This window comes from Bos mutus, chromosome 17 (assembly GCF_027580195.1).
Source record: "Bos mutus isolate GX-2022 chromosome 17, NWIPB_WYAK_1.1, whole genome shotgun sequence".
NCBI lineage: Eukaryota > Metazoa > Chordata > Mammalia > Artiodactyla > Bovidae > Bos > Bos mutus.
Window position 1 is genome coordinate 18,504,367 of NC_091633.1, and position 21,400 is coordinate 18,525,766.

The following is a 21,400-nucleotide window of genomic DNA, read 5'->3' on the forward strand; positions in this document are numbered from 1 at the left end:
GCCAAGAATACTGAAATGGGTTGCTATTCCCTTCTCCAGGGGATCTTCCTGACCCAAGGAGCGAATCTGGGTCTCCTGCATTGCAGACAGATTCTTTACCATCTGAGCCACCAGGGAAGCCCTTGGAATTCATTATGTTAGCAAATCTGGAAGACCCAGCAGGAGCCACAGGACTGGAAAAGGTCAATCCTCTCACCCCAATTCTCAAAAAGAGTAGTACCAAAGAATGTGCTAACCATCAGACAATTGCACTCATTTCCCATGGTAATAAGGTCATGCTTAAAATCTTGCATGCTAGGCTTCAGCATTATGTGAACCAAAAACTTCCAGATGTCCAAGCTGGGTTTAGAAAAGGAAGAGGAACTAAAGATCAAATTCACTGGATTATAGAAAAAGCAAGGGAATTTCAGAAAAACATCTATCTCTGTTTCACTGACTGAGCTGAAGCCTTTGACTATGTAGATCATGACAAACTGTGGGAAAAAAAGAAAGTTCTTAGAGAGATGGGAATACCAGACCATCTCCCCTGTCTCCTGAGAAATCTGTATGCGGATCAAGAAGCAACAGTTAGAACCCTGTATGAAATAAATGATTGGTTCAAGATTGAGAAAGGAGTACAACAGGTCTGTCTGCTGTCATCTTGTTTGTTTAATCTATTTCTTGTGAGCACATCACAAGAAGTGCTGGGCTGGATGAGTTACAAGCTGGAATCAAGACAGGCAGGAGAAACATCAATAACCTCAGATATGCACATGATACCACTCTAATGGCAGAAAGCAAAGAGGAACTAAAGAGCTTCTTGATGAGGGTGAAGGCGGAAAATGAATGAGCCAGCTTAAGACTAAATATTAAAAAAACTAAGATCATGGTATCCAGCCCCATTACTGCATGGCAAACAGAAGAGGAAAAGGTGGAAGTAGTGACAGATTTCCTCTTCTTGGGCTCCAAAATAACTGCAGATGGTGACTGCAGCCATGAAATCAGAAGACACGTACTTCTTGGCAGGAAAGCAATGATAAACCTAGAGAGAGCGTTGAAAAGCAGAGACATTACTCTGCCAACAAAGGTCCATATAGTCAAGGCTATGGTCTTCCCAGTGGTCACATTTGGTTGTGAGAGCTGGACCGTAAAGAAGACAGAATGCCAAAGAACTATGATGCCTTCAAACTATGGTGCTGGAGAAGACTCCTGAAAATCCCGTGGATAGTAAGATCAAACCAGTGAATCTTAAGGGAGATCAACTCTGAATATTCACTGGAAGGACTGATGCTGAAGCAAAAGCTCCAGTATTTTGGTCATCTGATGCATACAGACGACTGATTGGAAGTCTCTGATGCTGGGAAAGATTGAGGGCAGAAGAACAGGGCATCAGAGGATGAGATGCAATGAACATGAGCTTGGGCAAACTCTGGGAGATGCTGAGGGACAGGGAGGCCTGGCGTGCTACAGTCCATGGGGTCACAAAGAGTCAGACATAACTGGGCGACTAAACAACAACAATAATATACACATATATGTATATTTATATATGTATCTGGCTGCACCACATGGCTTGTGGGATCTTATCTTCCCTGCTGCTGCTAAGTCACTTCAGTCGTGTCCGACTCTGTGCAACCCCATAGACGGCAGCCCACCAAGGCCCCGCTGTCCCTGGGATTCTCTAGGCAAGAACACTGGAGTGGGTTGCCATTTCCTTCTACCAGGGGTTGAACCTGGGCCCCGGCAGCGAAAGCACCAAGTTCAAACCACTCCGCACCGCCATGAGGGAATCCCCTGCAATGTGCATTAAATAGCAACCTTAAAGCATTTTGGAAGGCAAAATATAGAATATATCAGCAGAGAAACAGAAATGCAATAGTAATAAAAAAAATATTAAAATCTTGTCAACTAACATTGAAATGCTAATGAAAATACCTTCTAGGTAAACCCAGAAGCTAACACTAAGTCTGCTGTTTTTCTGTATGGTTGGTTTCCTTTCACAGGAATAAAACAAGAATGCTTTATTCCCAAAACTACAATACAGATCATCCTATCTAAATTCAATATCCATACTTTTAAAATAAAATGTTAAAATACTTATTATAATTGGGGCATTCTAATAAATGAAATGCAGATTGAAAATTAAACATCTGATTCACCAGAATTATGCAAATGTTTACACAACCCAGATGGCTGCTCTTAGCCATAAATGCAGCATTTATGGATAATGTAGCATTAGCAACTTGTGGGGGATTTCCTTAAATGAACCACGACTGTACTAGTTTAAGAAAGACATTAGCCAAACTGTCTTCTCCAGTGAAATAGTACAAATATTTTTATCAAACAAATTTTATGAGAGGGAAATCTTTAGTGCAAACCCTTTAAACAATTCTCCGTTTAAAAAATGAAAATACACGTGATATGAAAATACAGATGTTCAACCTTGCTTATAGTAAGATTATGTGAAAAGATGATCAAACTTATTTATAGTAAGATAAATAAACATTAAAACTATCATAAAATACCATTTCTTATCTACAAGGATAGCAAAAATCTAAAAGTTTGACAACATACTCTACTTGTGAGGCTGTAAGGAAATAGGCACTCTCATATACTGCCACAGGGATGTAAAATGCTAAAACCCTATGAAAAGAAATTTGGCAATATCTAGCAAACTCACATACGCAATTACTGTTTGATGTAGCAATCTCACTTCTGAGACTATATCCCAAAGACACACTGACAAAAAATGCAAAGACATAAACAAAAAGCTATTTATTGATGTATGATTGGCAACAGCACAAGAATGGCAACAACCCAAATGTTCATCAACTGGGGACTGGTTGAATAAACTGTGATATACCCACTCCATACCCAATGGAGTATGTCTGTGAACAGAAATAAGCATCCACTACAGTGGATACAAAAAAGACAGATAATAACAAGTGTTGGTACAAATGTGGAGAAATCAGAACCTTCATACACTGTTGGTGGCAATGTAAAGTGGTATAGCTTCTTTGGAAAGTAGTCTGGCATTTCCTCAAAATGTTACAGACAGAATTATCATTGAACCAACAATTGCACTCCTACAAGTATACTCATGAGACGTGAAAATTTATTTTCAAACAAAAACCTGTATAAGAATATTCCTACCAGCATTATTTATAATAGCCAAAAAAGTAGGGACAACCCAAATGCTCATTAACTGACGAACAGAAAAACAAAATGTGATATATCTGTATAATGGAATACTATTCAGTAATAAAAAGGTTTAAGCATGTAGAAATACATGTTAACAACATGAAGCGAAAGTGTCAGTTGTTCAGTCATGTCCGACTCTTTGGAACCCTATCGACTGTAGCCTGCCATGCTCCTCTGCCTGTGGAAGTCTCCAGGCAAGAATACTGGACTAGGTTGCCATTCCCTTCCCTAGGGTATCTTCCTGACCCAGAGATCGAACCCTGTCTCCTACACAGAAGGAAATTCTTTGCTGTCTGAGTCACCATACATGAAGAAACTTTAAAAACAGTATGTTAAGTATAAGAAGCCAGTCACAAAGGACGACATATCATATGATTCCATTTATATGAAATGTCCACAACAGGGAAATTTACAGAGCTAGTTTGGTCTTTTGTAGTTGACTGGGGCTGAGGATGTGGGGGAAAATGGGAAGTGACTGCTAATGGGTTCAGGGTTTCTTTTTTGACATGATAAAAATGTTCTAAAATTGATTGGGTAATTGTTGTACAGCTCTGATACTAAATATCATTGAATTTACACCTTAAAAGGGTGAATTGTATAGTATACGAATTGTATCTCAACAAAGTTATAAAGGAATAAAGATTATTCTACTATACTATTCAACAGCATATATCGAGAAAAAAAGCACTGTGAACAAAAGTGTGTATAATATGCTCTTCTTCCTCTAAGGATGGAAATATATGAATATATGTATATATAATATTATTTTTAGTATAATAATAAACTTGTGTGTAACATATGGACTAAAGCAAATGATGAATAATGTTGATGTCATTAGGGGATTTCGTTCCCAGGAGAATAGACAACCCTGCACTTTCAAGACACAGATTCCAGTGTCTAGTCATGGGTCAATTTAAAAGGATGAAGAATATCCACAGTTGGTCACACTACAGGAGGCCAGGGACCATCACATTAAAGTGGGTGGGGCTTTTCCTTCCAGAGTAAACAAGTGGGAAGTGGGGTTTACTGTGGGATGTCATAAACCACAGAGAGATTAACCTAACCATCCTGGCTCTTTTCCACACTCTATCCTGCAGGACAAACATCCTCTAAGCAGTCAGTGAAAGAGTGCTTAGAAAAGAATCATAATAATTTCCCAATATTTTCTGGATAGAGCTTTATATACTCTTCTACATATTTCTTTCACTCTAAAGTTGTTCTCTGAGGAGCCGATGTCTTATTCCAATCATGAGCCGTGCTTCTCTGCTCTGATATGAGGCCATCTACTCAGCAGGAATGAATATCGTGGAATTTAGTCTTATTCAGAGAAGCTATATCAAAAAGACTGCTCGCCATAAATAATTGAGCAAGACTGCTTTTCTATAAACAAATATTGGTCAGAATAGTCCTGTCTGACAGCAAAGTAAAGATAAAAAAGAGGCTGGCCTAACTTCAACTCCTCTATACTCCAGGGAATGGCAAAATACCAACTAGAAAGTATTCTTAAAAAAAAACCTGTTCAAGTTTCTAGTTCTAATATATAGGAAATACAAGACACAGAGGAACATTTTAAAAGGACACCATTCAGTTGCAATCAGCAAAACATCAACTATGGGAAATGCTATAGGAAAAGTAAATTTCTTCAATAAAAAATTACAAAAAAATTATTAAATAAATGGATAAATAAGGAAGGAAGAGAGTCTATAGATTAAGAGATATTTAAACATCAAACATTAAAAATGCAATGTATAAATCCTGTATGGATCCTACTTAAAAAAAGCAACTAAAAAAAAAAAAGAAAAGAAAAAGAGATCAGGAAATCTGAACATGGACTGGATATTTGCCAGTATTAAGGAATTATTAAAAATTTTAAATATGGTATGTTGTTAAGCTTTTTAAAAGCTTTTATTTTTCAGAGATACATTCTGAAATATTTACATGTGAAATAATATGAAATCTTAGATTTATTTCAAATAATCCAGATGTGGCTGCGGGCTATAGATGGAATAAGAATGGCCATAATAGCTATAGCTGAAGGACACACAAGGATTTATTTAGACTATTTTCTCTACCTTTGTATATGATCAAATTTTTCCATTATAAAAAGGTTTTCCAAAAATTCTAGCATCCTTGAATAATGCTTTGTTATGTAGCTCAGTATTTTCAAATTGGCTGTCATTTGAATCTTCTGTCTAGCAATACATAACAAAATATATATCCTCATGATTTAATACTTCTGTATAAAATGATAAATGCCTTAGCTCTAAAATTTAATTTATTCTGTATTATTTCAAGCTAACTTTAAACCTGAAAAAGTATATTGCCTTTAGTTCATTAGGACTTCCCTTGTGGCTCAAGCAGTAAAGAATCTGCCTACATTGTAGGAGACACCTAGGTTCAATCCCTGGATTGGGAAGATCCCTGGAGAAGGGCATGGCAACTCACTCCAGTATTCTTGCTTGGAGAATTCCATGGACAGAGGAGCCTGGTGGGCTACAGTCCATGGGATCACTGAGTCGGACACGACTGAGCTGCTAACACTTTGACTTTAGTTCATCAAAGATTTTAAATATTTATTTCTATCACTTGAGGTAAGCATTCACATAAAAAAATCAAATTTCACGCTCTCTCCACAGTTGGCAGATACTGAGGAAGCTGACAAAAAAGATCTTCACGACTCAGATAATCACGATGGTATGATCACTCACCTAGAGCCAGACATCCTGGAATGTGAAGTCAAGTGGGCCTTAGAAAGCATCACTACAAACAAAGCTAGTGGAGGTGATAGAATTCCAGTTGAGCTATTTCAAATCCTGAAAGATGATGCTGTGAAAGTGCTGCACTCAATAAGCCAGCAAATTTGGAAAACTCAGCAGTGGCCACACGACTGGAAAAGGTCAGTTTTCATTCCAATCCCAAAGGCAATGCCAAAGAATGCTCAAACTACCACACAACTGCACTCATCTCACACGCTAGTAATGCTCAAAATTCTCCAAGCCACGCTTCTGCAATATGTGAACCGTGAACTTCCAGTTGTTCAAGCTGGTTTTAGAAAAGGCAGAGGAACCAGAGACCAAATTGCCAACATCTGCTGGATCATTGAAAAAGCAAAAGAGTTCGAGAAAAACATCTATTTCTGCTTTATTGACTATGCCAAAGCCTTTGACTGTGTGGATCACAATAAACTGTGGAAAATTCTGAAACAGATGGGAATACCAGACTACCTGACCTGCCTCTTGAGAAATTTGTATGCAGGTCAAGAAGCAACAGTTAGAACTGGACATGGAACAACAGACTGGTTCCAAATAGGAAAAGGAGTACATCAAGGCTGTATATTGTCACCCTGCTTATTTAACTTCTATACAGAGTACATCATGAGAAACGCTGGGCTGGAAGAAGCACAAGCTGGAATCAAGATTGCTGGGAGAAATATCAATAACCTCAGTTATGCAGATGACACCACCCTTATGGCAGAAAGTGATGAGGAACTAAAGGGCCTCTTGATGAAGGTGAAAGAGGAGAGTGAAAAAGTTGGCTTAAAGCTCAACATTCAGAAAACTAAGATCATGGCATCTGGTCCCATCACTTCATGGGAAATAGATGGGGAAACAGTGTCAGACTTTATTTTGGGGGGCTCCAAAATCACTGCAGATGGTGATTGCAGCCATGAAATTAAAAGATGCTTACTCCTTGGAAGGAAAGTTATGACCAACCTAGATAGCATATTCAAAAGCAGAGACATTACTTTGCCAACAAAGGTCCGTCTAGTCAAGGCTATGGTTTTTCCAGTGGTCATGTATGGATGTGAGAGTTGGACTGTGAAGAAGGCTGAACGCCGAAGAATTGATGCTCTTGAACCGTGGTGTTGGAGAAGACTCTTGAGAGTCCCTTGGACTGCAAGGAGATCCAACCATTCCATTCTGAAGGAGATCAGCCCTGGGATTTCTTTGGAAGGACTGATGCTAAAGCTGAAACTCCAGTACTTTGGCCACCTCACGCGAAGAGTTGACTCATTGGAAAAGACTCTGATGCTGGGAGGGGTTGGGGGCAGGAGGAGAAGGGGACAACAGAGGATGAGATGGCTGGATGGCATCACTACTCGATGGGCGTGAGTCTGAGTGAAGTCCAGGAGTTGGTGATGGACAGGGAGGCCTGGCGTGCTGCAATTCATGGGGTTGCAAAGAGTCGGACACGACTGAGCGACTGAACTGAACTGAACTGAGGAAGCTGAGCATTATCAGATATATCAGATTTCAGACTTGAACATGCATCTTTGTGGCTTTTCCAGAAATTCTCTGATTTAATCTGGAGATTAACAATGACAGAAGAACATTTATTCTTTACTTCCTTCTCATTTTAAGACTATATGTTTATGAAGATATTCACCAACAAGATTACAGATCAAAGTATGTGAGCCAAAAAGAGTGGTCTTATGTGTGTTAGCTTCCCTGGTGGCTCAGAGGTTAAAGTGTCTGCCTCCAATGCAGGAGACCCAGATCCCTGGGTCGGGAAGATTCCTTGGAGAAGGAACTGGTAACCCATTCCAGTATTCTTGCCTGGAGAATCCCATGGACAGAGAAGCCTGGTAGGCTACAGTCCACTGGGTCACTAAGAGTCGGACACGACTGAGCGACTTCACTTCACTTAAGTGTGTTGTTGGGCTTCCCTGGTAGCTCAGACAATAAAGAATCCACCTGCAATGCAGGAGACATGGGTTTGTGAGTCAAAAAGAGAGGTCTTACCTGTTGCCTATATAGTGACAGTTTGCCTTCAATTGGTTCATTTCTCATCATTTTCTTTTCAATCAGCTGATTGATCTGTGTGTTTATTTCATTTATCTAAAACAGTATGAAAATAAAAAAGGTTAAAACTATGGCTATGATTACCTAAATTAAGGGACATCTGGTCAATCAAAGCTTTGAATTGATAGTTGTTATTATCAGTGATTTTGATAGGAGGATCAGTCCTATTAATACCATTGATGGGTTGTTACAATTACTTTGAGACAATCTGCATTTCATGGTTCATGCTACATATTTACAGAATTGGATTAGTTACATGGATTTAACCATCCATGTCTAAATTATCCTATTCTACATGAAGTATTTAAATTATTTTGAAAGACAATTTCTAAAAATCTGAAGTTATCCCTTCACCTAGGCTGTGACTTTTCAAGTAATTAAGTGATAAAACAGATCTGGACTAATATTACCCAGGGATTTAGTACAAGGAATTTATGAATCCAGCTGAGAGTTGACTTGAATGACATCTAAAAACGCTTTCTGTTTGAATGAATGATCTGTGATTCTATAACAGCTGTCATTTATCCTGTTCATTAATCTAAACTTTTCTCAAATGTAATAAAACTGAATAAAGGCAACAGAAGCATATAGTCCTATAAGTTTTTTTTTAATTATATGACTTTCAGTATAACTATCCTTTGAAAAGACTAGAATTTTCCTGCTAATCCTATAACATTAAATTTAAGCCAAATCTGAGTTGGACAACTAATTTCTATACATAAATTAAAAGAATTATCTATTTAACTGCAGTGGCTATTAAGCCTATTAATGTCAAAATCCTTCAATCAATTTTCATGATATTTAATTATTATTTAAATAAATAAACACTTGATTAGTATTTTACTTTTAAGAAACAAAAAATACTATGATATTAGATTTCAATGAACATTACAAGAAAGTTTAATAATTCCAAAGCAGGTATAAAAAGCTAATAAAAAACATTAGCTTTAAGTACAAAATTGCTATATTATTTTTGGAAATAAAAAGTAATCATTTAAAATATTTTTTAAAATTTGTCATCTAAACTATTATATTATAAACATATAAACCTATGAGTCAACCATATGCATTAATTTATTTCTCCAAGTTACCCAGTTTCCTAATCAGTTGTGGATTAAGAAACAACATAATGTGTTATAATTTCTCATAAAGAACAATTCCTTATAAGAGCTGTCAACTCTTAGCACAGGTTAATTTCAGAGTCAAGAGCAGAACACTATAGAAGCAGTTCACATAATTTTCATGGGACTGGAGATGAGATAAAATTGGGAGCTTATAAAAAAAAGGTGATTGTTACTTACTTTAGATTCAAGTTCAAGAAGATCAGAATGGCCCATAGCAGGCTCTGAGACCACTTTTTGTAAAAAATGTAATTCTTTTTTCTTGTTCTCTAATTCTTTAGGAAATTTTTCAGTTACCATATATGAATTAAACTTTATCTCCTCCTCTAGCCTCTTCATTAAACCTATGAAAATTAAATAAGCGATTATTCAGCCCAACAGAGTAGGTACAGTGATGCTTTCTACATTTTAAAACATAAAACCTGGAGAGAGTAGGTCTGATTCTGTTACCCCATGGACTGTAGCCCACAGGCTCCTCTGTCCAAGGAATTTTCCAGGAAAGAATACTGCAGTGGGCTGCCATTACAGAACAATAAAGGATTGGCCACTGAAACTTTTTGAGGTTAATCAGAATGATAATAAAGGACAATTTACATAGAAGAATATTTAAATTACAGAAAAAGTAATATTATGATATTCCCAAATTACTATCTAATTCTTTTATACTCCACATTATGCAAAAATAACATTTACAGAGCCAAATATATTGCTGGATCATATTTTGTCTTCTATGTATTTAAGGAACCCATGAACCAAATGACAACACAAATGAAATCTAATCCAGCTTACTTCCTCTGTAAGTAGCCATTTATTCTTTTTCTTTTGCAGTACTTATGCAATTTATATTTCTATTCTAATACTTCAGTAATAATAACAGTAATAATATATCGTAATTTTTAGGTTTAAACTAATGAAGACATTATTAAAGGTACAAGTTAAATTTTGAAAAAGAGAAATTATCTACATTCATAAGCATTTTCAGTTTTCCACATTTGGTAGTTTTGATTTCACAAAGTATTAAGTTTACAGTTAAGTGACAACTTAAATTATATTTTTAAGATTTGATAGTTTTCTTATTCTGGCAGAGAGCACAATTGTACACATACACAGATTTTCAGTGAATAATGATTTTGTTATAAATTCCCAGCCTCAAGAGCTTTAAAAAGTTTATTTCAGATCTTTCCATTACACATCTACAAATTCTGGCTTGACTTTTTAAAACACTGGATTTCCGGTTTAAGTAATCTACGTACGTAGATTGCATAATAAATTTGGACCAAAGCCTTAAAATTATTTTTAGTTTTCCTGAGCTAACCATGTATTAATGGGTAAAAATTTATTAATGGCAAATTCATGAGTTTTCCATTCATCCCTACAATTTCCCATTTCTTTTTTTAGGGACTGGGGAATGGAAGGGAAGAGAGTGTTTCATGAATCACTATAATTAGGCAATCATTCCTATATGGTTTCCAATTAACTCTACACCCTGGCTTCTTTGGGTGTTAGATGACCAGTTTTTCCATCTTCAAGTTCTTAAAACATACCACATATAATCCAGAGATGCAAGAAATAAAGTCTAAAATGTTTTTAAAAGATTTTAAATTCTTAAATATTATTTTGCCTGTTTAAAAAAGTTCCTAATTCTAGAAAATACAAACTAATCTATAGTAACAGAAAGCAGGTCAATGGTTGTCTGAGGAGGGTGAGAGGGACAGGAATGAGACATTACAAAGGAAATGCTTTACAGTGATGGATATAGCAATATTTATATTTTGATTAAGGTGATAGTTTCATCAGGGTACACATATGTCAATACTTAACAAGTGTATACTCTAAACATTTGCAGTTTATAATATATCCATTTAACCTCAGTAAAGCTGAGATAAGGTCAACATAAAAACAGTTTCTGTCACATTTTAAATCCTTCTCTTAAAAATTTTAACTTATACTTTGAAAAGTGGGCATATTTCTAAGCAGTTTTAAAAAAATTATCTTTCAAAATCCTGGTGAACATGTATATGTATGGCTGAGTCCCCTCACTGTTCACCTGAAACTACCACAACATTGTAAATTGACTATACCCCAATACAAAACAAAAAGTTCGATAAAAACATGCTGATGAGATAAATATAAGGTCACTAAGATCTCAGCAAACATTGTGATTAAAAACCCTCTGAAAACATCTTGCTGATCCTTTTACAACTGAATAAGAAGCTTCTTTTATATAACAAATCTCAGGAATATGTAGAATATAAAGATTAATTAACTTCAGTGAATGTTTTATAATATGGCTGTTACTTGGAAAAAATACAAATTACACTGTGACACTAAAAATACTTTCATGTTATTTAAGCAAATAGAATTTTTTTGTAAGCCATTTTTTGTTACTAAAATATTTAGATGGACCTTATTAAACTAAATACCTGAAGCAATTGAACATCTGTTTAATTTACTCTTTTCCTAGTCTGCTGAATATAATCCTTAAGACTCTGCTTCCCAGAAAAATGTCAACAAAGCAGGGACTGAACTTCCTGCTCCCCATTCCCTGTCAACCCACAAAAAACACATATTGCACAAATAATACCTTATTTCAATATTTTTAGCAGTTCTTTCTTCTTTGATTCCCCTCCTACCTGTGGAAAAGATAATTTCCTTCCTATGCAGGGTTACGGTCTCTACTTCCTCCTCCCAACTATTTAACAGATTATTTACTAAATGCTTACTGTGCAAATCTGTGTGCTAAGGCCTGAAAATAGAATAATTATGACTTCGTGACTAGCCCAGAGTTTAGCTGAGTCAGTCAGGCATGCCAACAATTAACATGTTATGGTAACTGCTATAGAACATTCAATGACATACCTGGGATACAATGGGAGCACACAGGAAAGGTTGCTACCGGTTCTCACCTTTTCCTCCCAAATCTTCACATCTTCCTTGGTCTGACCGACTCTTCAGTAATGTAAACACCACTACACCACTACCGTCCCTCAATCTATGCACAGATTTCTCAATCATTCCCACACTCCCTCCCTTGCCTTCTTTTCAAAGACAAGCAGTCAGAATAAGCCTGGCCTTTTATCTCTACTTCCTCCATCATCTGCTCAGCCCACAGCATTGTTGTTTCAGTCACTGTGCTTTAGCATGGAATGTCTTCCATTCCTCCACCTCTGCAGCATTAAGTTACTCAATCACCACACCTCCAGGAAGCCATTGACTCTGTGTGAGAGTAGCTCAGACGGTAAAGAACCTGCCTGCAATGCAGGAGACCCAGGTTCAATCCCTGGGTTGGGAAGATCCCCTGGAGAAGGGCATGGCAACCCACTCCAGTATTCTTGTCCAGAGAATTCCATGAGCAGAGGAGCCTGGCGGGTAACAGTCCAGGGGTTGCAAAGAGTCGGCATGACTGAGCAACTAACAGACGTGCTGGAGCTTGGTGTGCTTTGCCTCTTTGTTTTCATCGAAGCTGGCTCCATCAGTTTATTTGTCATGCTGCATTATCATTGTCTACTGCTTGTCATTTCACCATTAGCCTGTGAGCACTTTAACAGACATAGCTTTCCTTTCTATTCCCAGTACTTAGCACAGTACTGGACATGGAGCAGATGTTCAATAAACACTGAATTAATGGACTGATTCTGAGCCAATTATTTCTATTACTACTTAGCAATACAACTGATTTTATTATTTAGCAGAATCTACTAAACCATCTCAAGAGATGCCCCCAAAGAGAACAAATTTTATTCGTCCATTTTATTACTAAATATGTATTTCCTGACCTCAAAATTCTATTTAGTCTATAAAGCCAAAGCAAAATAAAGTCTATCTGCTCAAATAAAAAATGAAATATTACTAACACTATAAATACCTTTGGATATTCTTAGTTACCAGAATTAAACCATAATAGCATGAAATATTTAACCTAATAAAATTGAGGATAACAGACACTGAAGAAACACATGTTCAAGCTAACATTTTAAATTGTAGTAAACTGTGCTGATCAATAAGTTATTTTTCTGCTTACTAAATCTTTCAATTCTTCTACACATTGCTTTCCTTTTCAAAAATTCACTATTAATTGTAAGTTCTAAAAATTTCTTAGCAAAGATAGACTATGCAAACAAATTTTTTGTTGATATTCATTTTTTTAAACAGATTGTTTTATTTTATTTATTTATTTACCTTACAATATTGTATTGGTTTTGCCACACATTTTTAAATGTGTATAATTTAATGAATTTCTTTTGAAGATTTATCTTAATTTTTTACACTAAAGATGTGAAGGAACCTACATCAAATCCAGAGAACATATACTAAAAAGTTATACTGTATACTGTACTAAGGAGTAAAAAAGCACTAAAAATTATTTTCTTTTGTCCTAAACATTCTCCTAAAAAGTGAAAACCTAGTGAATAAAGAATCAAATGATGCCAACAACTTCATGCACAGCAACTTCCAGGTATTGCTTGAATCTGAATTTATGACTGAGAGGAGTGAGAGATTTCATATGGTTAAACAACTCAGTTGTGTCCCAGGCTCCTCTGTCCATGGAATTCTCCAGACAATAATATTGGAGTGGGTAGCCACTGCCTTCTCCAGGTGATCTTCCCAATCCAGGGATCCAGGGATCCAAACTCCTGCATTACAGGCAGATTATTTACCATCTGAGCTACCAGGGAAGCCCAAGAGATTCTATGGAAAGTCATTAATTAACATGTATTAACCATACATTTTATGGGGAATACTATAGTGGTTTCTTACATATCAATTACATGTGCCATATTTCTTTGATTTTAAGATGCAATTAATTATAAGACATCAACTAAATTAACAAATACCTTGTGAAATGTATACATAAAGTGCAAGATATACCCCAACTGCAAAAACAATTAAAATGTTAAAGACCATGTGTCTAGAATCAAGGAAGTACTATATTATCTCTTTAACAGATTTATTGAGATATAATTTACCATGTAGCCATAAAATTCATCTACTTAAAGCATACGCTCAATGGCTTTTAGTATATTCACAGAATTGTATGACTACCACAATCAATTTTACACCATCTCAATCAGGTTTCAAAAGAAGCCTCTATACCCACTAGCAGTCTCCTATCCCCGTCACCCACCCACCAACCAACACAGTTGTCCTCGCCTATAATTCCCCAGCCCTAGGCACTCATCATTGATTTCTGTCTCTATGTATTTGCTTATTCTGGAAATTTCATACAAATGGGGTCACATAATAAGTTGTCTTTGTTTCACTTAGGATGATTTGAGAGTTCATCCACATTGTAGCATGTATCAATACTTCATTCCTTTTATTGTTGAATAAAATTCCATTGTATGGTTATGCTATAATTTGTTTATTCATTCATCAGTTTAGGGACATTGGTATTGTTTTTATATTTGGCTATTATGAAAAGACCCTGATGCTGGCAAAGATTGAAGGCAAGAGGAGAACCAAGAGCAGCAGAGGATGAGATGGTTAGATAGCATCACTGATTCAGTGGATATGAATTTGAGCAAACTCCAGGAGAAAGTGAAGGACAGGGAAGCCTGCGTGCTGCAGTCCACAGAGCTGCAAAGAGCTGGACATGACTTTGCAACTGAACAACATTATGAACAATGCTGCTATGAACATGTGTGTACAAGTTTTTGTGTGGACATATGTTTTCAACTCTTTTGGGTAGATATCCAGGAATAAAATTGCTGAATCACATGGTAACTCTAGGTTTAACATTTCGAGGAACTGCCGAACTGTTTTCCAAAGTAGATGAATCATTTTACATTTCCACCAGCACTGTATGCAGGTTCCAATTTCTTCACAACCTTGTCAACACTTGTTATTGACTGTCTTTTTTATTATAGTCATTCTATGTATTATATATTAGAGTAGAATGTTTCCTAGAACGCTTGAAAAACATCCTCCAAGAGCTGGATTTTTACATTGAAATATTTCTCCAGTACAAATGAGAATTTTTTACTGCTCTGTCAGTTTACATCATCTCCCTTCTGATGAACAAAAACCTAGGATGGTTTTAAAAATGCCTAGGATGGGTTTGGTGGTATAATCTGGGATTGCTGTTCAGTCGCTCAGTCATGTCCAACTCTTTGCAGCCCCATGGACCGCAGCACGCCAGGCTTCCCTGTCCTTCACTATCTCCCAGAGTTTGCTCAAACTCATGTTCATTAAGTCGATGATGCCGTCCACCCATTTCATCCTCTGTTGCCCCCTTCTTCTCCTGCCATCCATCCTCTATATAAAGCTAATGTGATAACAGAGCCAGAGATACCCATTTCATTGGCACAACCCAAAATATGAAAAGCACTCAGTTTTAAGGCTCTAGCATTTTATTCTTTTTCTTTACAGCCCTGGCTATAAAATGATATTTACACTTTTTCTGTCCAACTTTTTCATAGCATCCATTCTAAGTATTTTATACATTCACACACCAGAGAGCCTCCCTCCACCATGGTTTCCACTACCTTCACTCTCTGACAAAACACTGAAAGGGAATTAAAAGACCCTAGGTGAACACTTAAGGGTGTCTTCACCAGGCTGTCCCTTACTAGCTAGGAAATGATGCCCCAAAATGCTGACGTATCGCTTGAGAATAATCAATTCCCATTAGTAAGGAAGACTACTGATTCAAACTAATATTCTCACTAATATGATCACCTATATCATACAGTAATTTCCACTTACTTTCAGGTGTCGCATCTGCTGCTGCATGTCGCATACTTTTCAGCTGGTTTTGTATTCTTTGCAGTCTCTGCACTGCATGAAATAGCTTTAAAATACAATTACATCTATTACTTGCTTATTCTGCTGAAACCTACCATTTATATAGACAAGCAATGAAAAATACAAATTCTACATAATTCTTATAAAGAAAATAAATAATAACTAAGAAATTACTAAGCTAAGCCAAAAATGTAACTGGTTTGCTCAATACATTTTCAAGTAAAACTTAAAAAGCTTTCAGAAATGTTTTATTTAGTTATTTGTTGAATTTGGTGATCAAGGAAAAATGCATGTTAAAGAAATATTTGTACTAGGCTTTTCTGTTAGAACATGGTTTTCTCAATTCCAAGGAATGCTAACATTCTCAGAAATGATGTTTGAGAATCAGAAAGTGAAGCTAAGTAACCATTCAGGACACGGGCAAATGCAGCTTACTGCACTAATATTATGATGCCAAGCCAAGATCCAGAAGAGCCAAAAACCTAAACTGCCCATTTAGTAGGAAATGAAGCTGATTTGAAATATCATTCTAATACACAAGTCCACTCAGTTTTAAGATAGATTTTTAATAAAATAAAATAAATACTTTCTGGCCAAATTATTTTTTTCTTTAAGGCAAAATCTAAAAATGTGGAGTATATGTGATTTTGAGTCTTTTCATGATTTGCTTATTTGCCACTGGAGGAAAACATAAAAAATACCATGATTCATGGAATAAAATAGACATTCTCATACAGTCTGAATCTTAAGACACCCTTTAGGGCTGCCGTCTATGGGGTCGCACAGAGTCGGACACGACTGAAGTGACCCAGCAGCAGAGATTCTAGAAGTTCTATTAACAGTTAATCTTACTGCTTAACATTACAATGGATATTCTGTAATGCTGGAACAACATGAGTTAAGCACAGCCCAAGAGATAGTGCATAGATACGCATGAAGAATAGAAACCCAAAAGATGGTTTTGTTTTTGCTGTTGGTACTGTGCAATACTCTTAAAAAGAGTATTTCATCATGTTAACAAAGGGAAACAGGAACGTCCTCAATTCTAAAAATCTTCCTCTTAACACTTGAATGATCAGAAGGAACTATTTCTTTCATCATGACAATATAAACTTTTATGTGGGTACCTGATTTTTTTGTTCCTGTTTCTGTTGTGCAAGAAATTCTTCTCTCTCTTTCTCAACTCGAAGTTGCCTTGCTATTTTCAGCATCCTCTGATGATTCTGAACTGTCTCCACCTACAGTAAGGGAATAAGTAGTATATGTTACTGTCAGATTTAAGAGAGACATTAGCATGTCATGTGACTCAGACATTCACTTATCATTTCCTTTTGGTAAACAGCATTCCCTAGAGATGACACTAAAGTTTCAAACTCCGGTCCTTGAAAGCTTTGGGCTACTGCCTAGGGAGATTCCCTTTCCGTTCACATTATTTGACTCCCTCTTCAGATGTACACTTATGTCTTGCTTAATCTTTACTTGCAATTCCTAATTCTTTGCAAGTTCTTGGGACTGAGGGTCAAAGTTTTACAGTGCTAATTCTTGCCTTACCCTTTTCTTCAAACGTTCAACTCTCTTAATAAGCTGATCCTTTTCTTCCTCCATTGCACTGATATCCTAAAAAGCAGTCAAGAAGACATTATAAGAAAAAATATTCTTTGTCTGTAGAATTCAGATAAGGTTTTTATATGATTACACATTTAGCACTTCCATCACTTATAACCAGAGCAGTAAGAAACAAAGATCCTCTTTTGGAAGAAGTGCATTTCTATTTACCACCCGCCCTTCCTCTCCAGGGTTCTTTATGCAGAGTAATTTATTTGGTAGCTTGGTATTCATTTAGAAAAGCAACAGGTTATAAAATAGTAAGGTGAAGCTGCCAACCAGCCCATTTGTGTTCTAATTCCAATATGGACACACGGTTTGTCAAAAACTTTTTATAATGGATAGTGTGCAGGTCTAAAATCATGAGCAACAGCTGCTGACGTCCCATGTGCTCTGTTAAACACCAGACTTTATATTCTGTCAGTTTTCCAGGGAAATTATTTTTAAGGCTATGGTGTTTTCAATATATAAATTTGTGTCTGGTTTTGTCAATTAACCAATTCCCTTTCTAAAAATAAAAGATTTCAAAAAAAAAAAAATTCCACCAGCTCCACAATATTTTCTAGTGAAAACAAAACAAGCAAAAAAATCCTTGCTAAACCCCAAAAACTAACAGGCTAACTCTCACAGTAATAATGAAAGGAAAAATACACATGGTGGTCAGGATTGCCAGGATCTGGGGAAACAGGGACTGTTACTATTGGTGATATTGCACTGAAGAATAATTTCAAAAGTCTTAAAATAAATGTACATACCTTGTGGATCAGTAATTTTACCCATGGGAATCTATAAGGATTCTCATAGATGCTAATTATATCTAAAATTTGGAAATGACCCAAATGTCTAACGACTACTAAGTGAATTATGGCACAACACAATGAAAGTTACTAAAAATTATTCAGAAAAATGTTGGATAACATGAGAAGAAGTCATGATACGGCATTACTTGAAAGCAGACTATGACATTTATATATAATACAATACCAAGAAAAAAGTTTACATATAGTCACTAAAATCGCAGTAAAAGTTATCACAAGACCAAGAGATTTTAAGTGAATTAGTTTCTATTTTTTGCTTAATCGTATTTCCTTACAAAGAATATATTCAAAAACACTCTGGTAATAATTAATAAAATTAAAATCACAGACTCTAGGTTATTTTATCATTTCTGGTTACTCACATGGCATAATGGAGGAACAGTAGATGGGTATCTATCACCCTTATTCCATACTTCGTGATAAGTATCTACTTATGGGTCTTTCTTTTCTATTAGATGTGACTTCATCTTTCATTTCTAATACAGTCAATAAACTCTTACTGGAGACATACTACATGCAGGGGACTGGGGATATTGTGGTAAATAAGATATATAGACATGGTCCTCGCCCTCACAGAGTTTAAAATGTCTGGGAAGACAGACATTAAAATAATTTTAAGTACAATGAGTGCTATAAAACAAAAAGAATTGGGGTGAACTAATCCATCTAGAGAATCAGGGAAGGGCCTCCCTGAGGAAGCAACTTCTAATGATTCTTGTTTGAGAAGATAAAGATGTTATTTCTAAAAATATAAAATTCAAGAAAGCGAGAATTAGCAATTTTCTAGAGAAAGAACTTATATGTCTGGTGAGCGTACAAAAATATTTTTTGGAGAACACTAAATAACATGCATCAAGAAAGACATAAAAATCCTCATATGCTTTCTACTTCTAGAAATTTATTCTAAGGAAATAATCACAGATAGCCCAAAATAAATTTATGTAGAAGATAAATTATAGCATTATCTATAATAGCAAATTATGAAAACAAAACACCAAAAACTGTAAAACTATCCATACCATAGAATACTATTTACTCATTGAAAATCACATTGTAGAAAGATAACAATGGGAATATATTCACAATGCAATGATTAAAAAAACAAGATACAAATAATTATGTATAGTGTGATCCCAAATACATACATACATACATACACACACACACACAAAATCCAAAAGGATATAGTGCAACAATGTTAACAATTAGATTTTTTTCCTTCTATTTTTCTTTCTTCTATGACACAGACTTCATATATATATGTGTGTGTGTGTTTGTATACACATATATATTAGATAAAGACCCAAAACATAATTACTTTTAATCCATGGCAGTGATCTATACGGGCTTCCCTGGTGGCTCAGTGGTAAAGAATCTGCCTGCCAATTCAGGAGACTTGGGTTTGATCTGTGGATTGGGAAGATCCCCAGGAAGAGGACACGGTAATCCACTCTAGTATTCTTGCCTGGGAAATCCGATGGACAGAGGAGCCTGGTGGGCTCTGGTCCATGGGGTTGCAAAAAGGTCGGACATGACTTAGTGACTGAACAACAACAAAGTGCTCTATATAACAATAGTATATAATATGTATACTATATATAGTATATACATTATATATATAATTTATATATATAATATATATATATAGTATATAATAACATAAGAATTAACTATGAATTAACCCTGGCCTCATTAATTTCTTTGGTAAAGAATCAGCAAAGAATCAGCAAAGGTCCTACAAAAGAAAATTTGCCATTTGCTATCATTAGTTTCTATAGTCTTAAGACATTCTGAATTTAATTCAAATCCCCACCAAAATCATTATTGTTTTTTCTTTACCCTTCTTATTTCTGCTGTAGAAAATCCGGATATCTTGAGCTGCTCACATTCTTTATGCAAAGTTTTAAAGGCTTCCATCAAATCTTCATACTAAAAGAACAAGTTAAAAAATTATAAACTGACTAGATCCAGTAGGTTTCCTTAATCAGGTCATCTACTAACTTATAGTTATTATTTAATCAGTATATAACACCATTAAAATATATCCTTAAATATTCATACGGGACACAAAAATTTTGGTGTATATAATCTGGCCTCTAAAGACTTCCCTGATTACTTTCCTAACCAACACTCCATATGCCAGCTATGTCGACCTTCTTTATTTATTTTTTTTTTTCTGAAGTTTTGAAAACTTTTATTTTATATACAAAGAGCTAGTATTATTTCCACCTAAGGTTGATGTGCTGGATGAGCCATCTAAGGAAGTTTGGTTAGTCCAACTTAATGAAGCCGATGTCCTTCTCATACTGGTGGAAACACTGGCGGCACATATTGAGGCCGTATTTCCGGATCAGACCGTGCCGGTTTGAGCAGACCCGGCAAGAGCGAGAACCCTGGCCGAACTTTCTCGGATGGCTCCAGTAGAGCTGCTGGTGACCCATGTTGCCTTCTCGGCTGCAATGAAGTAAAAGGGCTTGACCTTCTTTAAATTCCTGGTATAGTCCACTTTCACTTTACACATCCTATTCCATCCACATCACTTTACGCACCCTATTCCGTCTGAGAACAACACTCTATGACTCCCTCATCCCTTTCCTGGATAACTTACTCATCCTTCAGATCTCAGTATCCCCAAAGAAGCCTTCTTTAGCCCTGTACCTATTCTATATGAGTACCATGATATCAGAGTAAATATCATATAAACTTGTAATTGCTAGTTACTTATCTGATCTGACTGTGGCTCAGATCATGAACTCCTTATTCAGATTTAAATTGAAGAAAGTAGGGAAAACCACTAGATCATTCAAGTATGACCTAAATCAAATTCCTTATGATTATACAGTGGAGGGGTATCTTCCCTGGTGGCTCAGAGGATAAAGCATCTGCCTGCAATGCAGGAGACCCGGGTTCGATCCCTGGGTTGAAAGATTCCCTGGAAAAGGAAATGGCAACCCACTCCAGTATTCTTGCCTGGAGAATCCCATGGAAAGAGGAGCCTGGCAGGCTACAGTCCACGGGGTCGCAAAGAGTCAGACACGACTGAGCAACTTCACTTCATTTTACTTCACTTCATACAGTGGAAGTGAGAAATAGATTTAAGGGACTAGATCTGATAGATAGAGTGCCTGAT

The 21,400-nt window shown here is 36.1% G+C and overlaps 2 protein-coding genes across 4 annotated transcripts in view; both read right to left on the reverse strand.

The window, feature by feature from the left end:
• IFT81 (intraflagellar transport 81) overlaps positions 1-21,400 on the reverse strand; it is a 222,744-nt gene that overhangs the window by 68,971 nt on the left and 132,373 nt on the right. For all 3 annotated transcript variants that reach the window (XM_070386192.1, XM_070386191.1, XM_070386190.1), the window contains 6 exons: positions 20,110-20,199; positions 17,399-17,464; positions 16,975-17,085; positions 15,809-15,893; positions 9,284-9,447; positions 7,923-8,018 (listed from right to left, as the gene is read on the reverse strand). In XM_070386192.1, the coding sequence (XP_070242293.1) occupies positions 7,923-8,018; positions 9,284-9,447; positions 15,809-15,893; positions 16,975-17,085; positions 17,399-17,464; positions 20,110-20,199 (612 nt within the window). The remainder of the gene's footprint in view (positions 1-7,922; positions 8,019-9,283; positions 9,448-15,808; positions 15,894-16,974; positions 17,086-17,398; positions 17,465-20,109; positions 20,200-21,400) is intronic.
• Positions 20,463-20,727, reverse strand: LOC102281353 (small ribosomal subunit protein uS14-like). The gene has a single exon (XM_070385593.1). The coding sequence runs from the start codon at positions 20,709-20,711 to the stop codon at positions 20,541-20,543; it is 171 nt and encodes a 56-aa protein (XP_070241694.1). The 5' UTR covers positions 20,712-20,727; the 3' UTR covers positions 20,463-20,540.